Raw genomic sequence first — 9,837 nt, 5'->3', positions numbered from 1 at the left:
CTCTCTCTCTCTCTCTCTCTCTCTCTCTCTCTCTCTCTCTCTCTCTCTCTCTCTCTCTCTCTCTCATTACAGTATCAAAATGTGATTATTTCAGTTAGTGGAATAATTTCATTTTTAAAGTGGAAGTATTTGACATGAGTGTTTTTGTTTCACTTTTGACACGTAATACTTAAATAATGGAGGAGATATTATGTTGCCGTGGGCTCGAACTCTGCAAGAAGTTAAAAATGTTTTTTGACTAAAACACAACTGGAACCCTAAGTAAGGCATCTGTAAAATTTGAATGAAATTGGTTGCGTAGTTCTTGAGTTTTAGGGATTCACACAGACAGACAGACAGACACACATTCTCATTTTTATATATATAGATATAGATAGATAGATAGATAGATATAGATATAAATATAGATAGATAGATAGATAGATAGATAGAATAACAGATAAAGTGAATGTCAGACAGACAGACAGACAGACAGATAGATAGATAGATATAGATATAGAGATGGATGGATGGTGCATAGAAGAATATATTAATCAATGAAATTCCAACCTAGTCTGATTTTCACGTTTTATTATTTACAATTTTTATAATTTTACAGTGTTATAATAATAGAATATTATATATTTACTGTGATAGAACTAGTACTTTCATGTGTTACATAATCATCAGGTTTATGTAGTGGTAGTGACAATCGTGTTCCACATACTTGTCTTATGATCATTATCTGTGAAATATTTTCGTACTCTTGTTTCTACAAGATAATTGAACTCAGACCTTTGCACTTAAGGCTTGTGCAGTGTTTTGGTTTGGGTTTTGTATACTAAAGCAGACAGTAGAGCTTGGTGCAGTCTTCTGACTTGCCAGCTCTAGTCAACCCATCCAACTCATTCCAGCTTGGAAAACAGGTAAAAATGTTTTGCTACATAACAGCTTTAGTAAGTATTCTAGTGTTTAACTGTTTAGTGTTCAGTTAACTCTGTCAGATCTAATATTTATTCACATGATTTTGAATCAATCATGCATAATCTTGTAGCTTAGAGACTTTAGTGACATGATTGTTTTTTTTATTTAGAATGACATTGTAGGGTTGTTGTTAGAGGCCAGATATGGCAGGTTTTTACTAAATGAAAAACAGTTATATTTGTCACTGAAATATTTTCTTTTAGATATCATGGTAAAGAAATTCTTTTTTTGTTGATGGAAAACCCAAGTTTGGAACAACAGCTAGAGAAATACCTTCCTTCTGAATCTATTAATACCATGAAAAGTCAAATAGAAAATTTGAATAAAAAGGTGAGAAAACTACTTGTTTTCCTTCTTATTCCTTTTTAACATGCTATTTTTTTAATAATAAATGTTAGCATTAGCCTCTCTTAGAAATCATGTTATACAAATTAAGTTTTATTTGTAGTTTGTATTTCTTATTCTGTTAAAGCAAAATATTGTACAGGACAAATAAAACAGCCAAAACTGAAAGGAATGAGGAGTTTTATGCATTCATCTGCACTTGTTTGTCATTTTCTTTTTTACCACTTTGTATATGTGTATCTGTGTTTGTACATATCTGTCAACTTTTTGTTTATATAATGTGTCTCTATTTTGCTCCAATTACCCCTACTGCAAAGTGATTTCATTCTATTTGTTAGAAATTATGGTCTAATTCCTTCAAACAACATTGAAACATCATCGTCGTCATCATCATCGTTTAACGTCCACTTTCCATGCTAGTATGGGTTGGATGATTTGACTGAGGACTGGCGAACCAGATGGCTGCACCAGGCTCCAATCTGATCTGACAGAGTTTCTACAGCTAGATGCCCTTCCTAACCCAAGAGTGTAGTGGGTGCTTTTTGTGTTACCGGCATGAGGGCCAGTCACACGGTACTGGCAATGGTCATGCTCAAAATGGTGTTTTTTACATGCCATCTGCACAGGAGTCAGTCCAGCGGCACTGGCAATGACCTCGCTCGAATGTTTTTTCATGTGCCACTGGCTCAAATGGTGCTATTTACATCTTTGAAAAAAAAAGGAAAGACACATAATCTATAGGGCTTTGAGTAAATTCTGATTTTTATCAAGAGACATGTATCATTTGAGATATCCGAAAGCAGGTGTAATTGCAACCATTATCAGGTTTAGTGTAGCTAAATCATGTCAGTTCATCATTTGTATAAGACTACTCTATGTACCACTCATTGTTTTGTTTTTTAATGTTTTTATGATGCCAGACTTCAGTTGTTACTGAAGAATTGTCACATAATGAAGATATGAAGCTTTGTATCTGTTTTCAAAATTATGTCCTCAGTTTCACACCAACAATAAGGTCAGAAGTACTACAAGTCTGTAGATTTTACTTTTAACCATGTAGCTACCACTATTCTACTGAAACACACTGTATTTGCTTCAAAGCACATTGATGCCATAAAATCAGACAAAGTTCACAATTTCTAATGTATGACTCTTAAAATATTTCAGTTGCTCTCTAATACACCTTATGATACTGAAAACAAATTCTTCATAAATGTTATAGGATTTCCTAAATTGGAAGACATGTAAAAGACAATAGAATTCTTTTTCATAACATTTAATGAAGGATTAATTAAATCTAAGAATGTTTCTCCAGCAGGCATAATAGTTATGTGTTGTTATTTGCCAGAAACAAATTGTTGCTTTTATCTCTTATTTCAACTATTTTGTTGTGTGATATCAATCATTTCTATTTGAATAAATATATGATTGAGTTAAGCAAGTGAGTGTTTGGGATGTGATGGTATTTCAGGTGAGATTTCAAAGTAGGGCAGTAATAAACTCATAGAAATTCGTAGGTTACATCAATGTTTGAAAACAGGCAAGTGTCTATTAATTGGAAAATGCCAGAATCACTACTACATGCATTGTTTTTTCTTTTTTCTTGTGTCTGTGTGTCTGTGTTTCTAATTCTAATGTAACATGACTGAAAAATATTTCACATTTGTAGGGTTTGGTTGAAATGTCTTATGACATATCATCTGCTCCACATTCAGCAAAGTCTTTGTCCTCATCAAGGACTGGATCTGCTGCAAGGTAAATGTTTATTTTACATTCTGTTATTGAAGCAATTCTCACTATTCTTCCAGTGTAAATAAGGAGATAGTCAAATTTGTTTTCATAATGTCATCATCACCATCATCATCATCATCATCATCATCATCATCATGTACTTATGCTAAATAATATAATACGCTGTTAAAAAATATATATGCTACATGGTTGCTTCTGTTTTACTGCCTCTTATATATTACATAATGAGAGTTGCTCCTCAATACATTGTATACTATGTGGTATCATCTGTGCCATAACACATTGCATGTTGTGAGAGAGCTCATTCTATGTTAATTAGTCACAAATTAGTGTCCAGCTCTAGATGAACATTTTCTTTGACCATGGCAGACTGGGATTCTAAAGACATGTATTATAGATATAATTCCTCACAAAATATCTGCCTCTCTTCTCCACATCATCCTCCTTCACATTCTAAGTTCAAATTCCACCGAGGTCCACTTTGCACTTCATCCTTTCAGGGTCAATAAAATAAGTACCAATTGAACACTGGGTCAATATTATCGACTTACCCCCTCCCTCAAAATTTCTGGCCTTGTGTCAAAATTTGAAATCAATATTTAGCTATCACTGTCTTTTTTTCCATTTGTCCCTCTCCTAATACCATCTTGCTACTCTCACTCTGTTTCTCCACCTCATATTTATACTCTCACTTCTTTCAGCCCCTCAATCATCATTCTCTTTCTCTCTTCTGTTTATCCTCTTCATCATGTCTATCTTGAAAGAACAGTGACAACGTAGAGTAAATAAAGGGCTCTTTAATCTTGCCAAGATAAAGTGATTGATAAATGATGGGCAGAGTCAAAATAGGATACAGAAGACACTTTAGTCTTGCTGCAGGCATGACAACCTCTCTAGAATTGGGACCACAATAAAATGTGCCCTGCTACACTCTGTAAGTTGGCTGGCATTAAGAGATGGATCCAGTGGTAGAAATAATGGCCAAAAAATGGAGCATACAAGCAAAACATGATTCTTTGACTACTATGGAGGACAGTGACTCCAAGTAAGAAATGACTTGGATTTTGACAATGCATCTAACCATGTTAGTATGGAAAACATGTAAAATGATGATGATGATGAGAGGAGGTGAGGTGACGGTGGTAGAGGAGGAGGAGGCAGTGGGGGATGATGATGATGATTAATAATTAATGAGTTTTTTTTTCTTTCTTTTCAGAAGTATCTAATTATTTGTTAGCATAGAAAAATAAATGCAAATTGACTTGAAATGTCTTACAGTCATTGAAAGATTTATTCATATTGTTAAACATGTTTATTTCATAAAACGTAATTAATCTCAAATAATTAAATTTCCTCTATAGAACAACAATTAATGTTTTTTTATGTTGTTCCTTTAATACCAAGCTTTAACTGACTAATATCTTTACTTGAATTAAGCATGTATTTAGTTTATCATATTTTACAAAGGATTAATTGAAAGTATATTGCTTTTCCCACATAACACCTATTAATAAGGTATTTAGATCTTACTTGTAAGTGTACAATGCACAACAACTATTTGTTGTTACTTGTAAGTGTAAAATGCATAACAACTATTTGTTGTTATTTGTCAGATAGTAAGTTGTTTATTTTTTAAGTTGCTTACATCAACTATATATCATCAGATGTATAGAAATAGTGTTGAAGACACAGTAAAAGAGCTCTGTGTTGGAGTGTATTAAATACAGCGAGGTAGTTTGGCTGTTTCCACCCACTTTGCTGTCTTATCTATTTGAGCATTAATCATGGTGATAGCAAGCTAAATACAATCTAGTGCATGGTGTGTTAATCCCCTCGTGTTGTGTTTTATTGCACAATGTTTGGTGGGGGAGGGGGGGCTCAGAGGCCTCTAATTTAGAATAAGATAAGGAACACATACTTTTAACACAAAAATTCTCATGTAAGGATCATCATAAGATTTTTTTTCAGGGAGTCAGATCTAGAGTTGACTGCTTAGATGGAATGCTTTAATGCAAAGGGAAGTACCAAAGATTTTCTTTGCAATCTTTAATGGATGTTATAGATATGAATATTACTATTAGATTATTCTCAAAATGTTGAGACATTCTTTACATAAAGAAGAATAAAACTTCCCACACAAGGTGCTGCATCCTTAGTACCCAGTTTCTTTCTCTTACTAACTGTTATGTATTTGTAATTTATTGTTATACATAGAGATGGTCATATTTTGCTGATTAAACACATGCACTATATATTTTGGGTTTTCACTTCAGCTTTATTATTACCTCTGCCTTAGCGAAGGTGGAAGTATTGTTTTCAGTCGTGTTTGCTTGTTTGTTTATCCATGGACAAGATATCTCAAGAACAGCTGGATGGATTCAGATGAAACTTTCAGGGATGTTTGGCCTCGTGACTGGCACAAACTGATTAGATTTTGGGTTTGATCCGATACTGAACAAGGATTCTGGATTATTTTTCCTGTTTTTTTACTTAATTTTTGAGAGCGGTCGGGTTCATTTTTAGTAATCTCGTTTGTGAGAGCAGTTGAGTTTATTTCAGATATTCTTATATTAAAAATAATCTCTGGCTAATCTATGAGAGGATGTTTGTATTGCTTTGTGCTCTCTGAGTGCTCTTGTTATTATTATTATCATTATTATAATTATAATTATTATTATTATTATTATTATTATTATTATTATTATTATTTTAGGTTCTTTGTCAAAGCTCTTTCATCACATGAAGTAGAATAAGTAGAACAAGAGGAGACATGTCGAACAAAGAGTGGCTAAAGAGGTCACAGGATGTGTGAAAAAATGAGCTTTAACAAAGAAACAATTATAATGATGGTGATACTGATAATAATAGTAATAATAATAATAATAATAATAATAATAATAATAATAATAATAATAATAATAATAAAGCTGAAGCGACAGGCAAAAATATATAGTGTGTGTATGTTTAATCAGTAAAATATGACCATCCCCTTGTATAACAAATTTCTGTTTCAACGCAGGATTTCACATCAAGAATCTTGCAAAACATAAAACATAAAACATACTGACAATTTATAAACCACACATCTTTCTCTTTTTTTTTCCCCCATTGCAGCTTAGTAAATGTTCATGCTAGTGCAAAACGACCGATATCATATAAAAATATTGAAATGGTACAAGAAGAAATAAAAGAAATGAACAAACTTCTTTCTGCTAATGATTGGCGTGTTCGACAAAAAGGTCTTGAAAATTTTAAAGAACTGTGTGATTCAAACCCTAATATTATTGCAACAAACATCACTCAGGTTTGATTCCTCTTCTGTCTAATTCTTATAATTCAAAGCACTGTTTACACATGCACTTTCATTTATCCAGCACACATCTTGACATGTACATCTTCTAACACATCTGCTATTGATTTCTTTAGTAATCAGGTGGTTTACTGAATGTTATTTTGACACTTGTCTTAGAAGTTGAACTCAACACATCACTCTTACAGTTACTACATTTTTCCTGTTTAGTCTGAAGAAGATTATTTGTTTTAGCCATAAGACTACGGTCATGCTGGGGCACCACCTTGGAGGGTTTCAGTCAAAGGAATTGATTCCAGTTTTTATTTTTTAAGCCTAGTACTTATTCTATTGGGGTCTTTTACCAACCCACTAAGCTATGGGGATGTAAACAAGCCAATACCATTTGTCAAGCAGTGAAGAGACAGACACAAACATAAAGATATACATATATGCATAAACATACATGCATATATATATGTATGTGTATATATATATATATATATATATATATATATATATATATATATATATATATATATATATATATGTATATATGTACATATGTATGTATGTGTGTATATGTACACACACACACACACACACACATATATATATATGTATATGTTTATCTATGTATGTATGTTATATGCATACATTCTCACCCCATATTCTACTGCACACACACACACACACACATGCAAAATGCAAGGGTAATAAGTTGAAATGGAATAAGGTATAGTAGAAGAGAAATGGAAAAGAGAAACTAGAAATACCTTCACTTGTAGACAATTAAGCTCTTCAAATTACTTATAAGCATCACTCAGAAGTCCATTTCTTGTTGTGATTACACCCCACAGTTATTTATGGCTGACCGTAAAGTCACTGTGCAAGCATTTTTAATTGTTTTGAGCTCATATCAATTTTACATTAACGTTATTGCACAGTACTGCAATGCCTTAATGATATAAATATGGTCCTCTTGGTCAACTGGATGTGTACCTGACTGTAATACAGCACTTAGGAATCATAAAAGTTTATGATTTAAGCTGAATAATCACAGAATGATTTTTCATATTTGATTGGTGCTGGTGAAGGTCTGTGAGTAAGAGATTTGCTTCTCAACTTTATGACTCTGGGTTTAATCCAACTGTGTGACACCTTGAGGCAAGTATCTTCTGCTATAACCCTGGATAGACCAATGCCTTGTGTGTGTGTGTGTGTGTTTTACACTCGGATTGCTTTGATTTTGTATGATAGTTGTAAACAAGTGTCACCATCATACTAGCAGTGTCTTTTGTTTCCAATATTTGGTGAAAACATATCTGATGAAGGGGAAATATTTCCTTACATGGAAACAAGTGACAGTTGGCAACAGGAAGGGCATCCAGCTGTAGAAAATCCACCTCAACGAATTCTCTCCAGCTTATATAGGCATAGAAAAGTAGGTACTGATGATGATACACACACACACACACACACACACACACACACACACATACACACACATACACATATTAATCGAAGTGTACAGTATCCATTATGGCCGATCTTACCAATTTGTTTTGCACTAGCATTCAATGGAGTGCTAGGTAACAGTTCAATTATGTAACCCTGTGCTCTTCAGAGGTAGCTGTTATGGAATTAAATATGGCGACTGTAGACAACATGGTAGTACTTAGTTCATCAGATGGCAATCTCTAGCATGCACTGAATGGGTTTGTTGCTGAGTGCTACATGGCTGGAATGAAAATTAGTGTTGCAAAGACTGACACATTGGTCCTCTCAAGAAAATCTTCTCAGTGTGCTTTGCCTGCATGATAGTGGAACATCACTGAAACAAATGAATAAGTTTAAGTATCTCAGGGCCATTTTTATGAGTGATGGGAAGCAGGAGGCAGAACTGGATGCTAGAATTTCAGAGTGATGTGTAACTCCAGCACTGTGGAGGCACGAGGCCTAGTGGTTAGGGTGTTGGACTCATGACTGTAAGATTGTGGTTTTGATTCCTGGACCCAGCAATGCATTGTGTTCTTGAGCAAAACACTTCATTTCACATTGCTCCAGTTCACTCAACTAGCAAAAATGTATAATCTTGTGACGGTCTGGTATCCCATGCAGATGAGGAATTTATATGCCATGGAAGCTGAGAAATCAGCCCTTATGAGCCAGTATGACTCAAGAAGGTAACCTTTACCTTTTACCTTTTAAACTCCAGCATTCAATTCTCAGAAGAGGAAAAATTGGTAAAAAGGCCAAACTTACTGTCTTCAATTTGGTTTCTGTGCCTATCCTCACCTATGGTCATAAATGTTGGATAATGATTGAAAGAGTACCATTGCAAATACAAAGAGCCAAGATGAGGGTTTCTTTGAAGGACTCTGGAGTAACATTACTCAACATGGTTCATAGATTAGGGATCAGGGAGTCACTCAAAACTGAGCTGCTGCTTCTCCACATTGAGAAGTCATAGCTCAGGTATTACAAACATGTGATTCACAATGTCACATAAAAGAATCACAAGACAGATTCTTTAAGCTGAGCCAACTGGTGAGTGACATAAGGGAAAACCAAGAATGAGATAGTAGGATAACATTCATAGTCTCAGTTGCTCATGCTTGGGAATCAAGCTACAAATCCTAATGGCCTTTGCTACAAGTAGGACCCTATGGAAGAAGTGCCTGAAGACTCTACTCCCCATGACCTACCCCTAGAATAGTGGGTGGAAAAGATGGCTGGATGGATATATATATATTTTTTTTTCTTTCTACTTATTTATGTGTGTGTATATATAGATACATAGATATTTAAATATCCATACTTGATAGATTACTTCTAGTTTTTGAAGATTTCTGCAATTAAATTAGGAAATGAAACGAAATACAAAACATAACTAAGTTTTTATTTTTTGCATGTTTGTTCTATATTTTTAATTGACATTTCAAAATTTTATTTAAGATATTTTCTATAATATATATAATACTTAATATTTGAATTCAGTATTACATGTTTCACTGAGGCGGAGAGCTGGTAGAACTGTTTGTATACCAGACAAATTGCTTTGCTTCATTTCTTCTGACTTAATGTTCTGCGTTCAAACACTGCTGGAGTCAACTTTGCCTTTCATCCTTTCAGGGTCAATAAAATAAGTACCAGTTATGTACTGGGGTCAGTGTAATCAACTTACACTCTTCCCCAAAACTACTGGCCCTGTGTCAAAATATGAAATCAATATTACGTTTTACTCTTTTACTTGTTTCAGTCATTTGAGTGCGGTCATGCTGGAGCACCGCCTTTAGTCATTCAAATCAACCCCAGGACTTATTCTTTGTAAGCCTAGTACTTATTCTATCGGTCTCTTTTGCCGAACCGCTAAGCTATGGGGACGTAAACACACCAGCATTGGTTGTCAAGCGATGTTAGTGGGGACAAACACAGACATACAAACATATACACACACATACATATATATATATATAAATATATAT

General features: G+C 34.0%; 1 protein-coding gene across 1 annotated transcript in view; it reads left to right on the top strand.

Annotated features, from left to right (window-relative positions):
* The window catches only part of LOC106873151 (TOG array regulator of axonemal microtubules protein 1), a 19,304-nt gene that overhangs the window by 4,283 nt on the left and 5,184 nt on the right, over positions 1 to 9,837 (top strand). Inside the window, exons 3-5 of the mRNA XM_014920380.2 lie at positions 1,167 to 1,293; positions 2,978 to 3,063; positions 6,175 to 6,364. Of these exons, the coding sequence (XP_014775866.1) occupies positions 1,167 to 1,293; positions 2,978 to 3,063; positions 6,175 to 6,364 (403 nt within the window). The remainder of the gene's footprint in view (positions 1 to 1,166; positions 1,294 to 2,977; positions 3,064 to 6,174; positions 6,365 to 9,837) is intronic.

This window comes from Octopus bimaculoides, chromosome 16 (genome assembly GCF_001194135.2).
Source record: "Octopus bimaculoides isolate UCB-OBI-ISO-001 chromosome 16, ASM119413v2, whole genome shotgun sequence".
NCBI lineage: Eukaryota > Metazoa > Mollusca > Cephalopoda > Octopoda > Octopodidae > Octopus > Octopus bimaculoides.
Note: the sequence above shows the minus strand (reverse complement) of the source record. Positions and strands in the feature narration are given on the sequence as shown.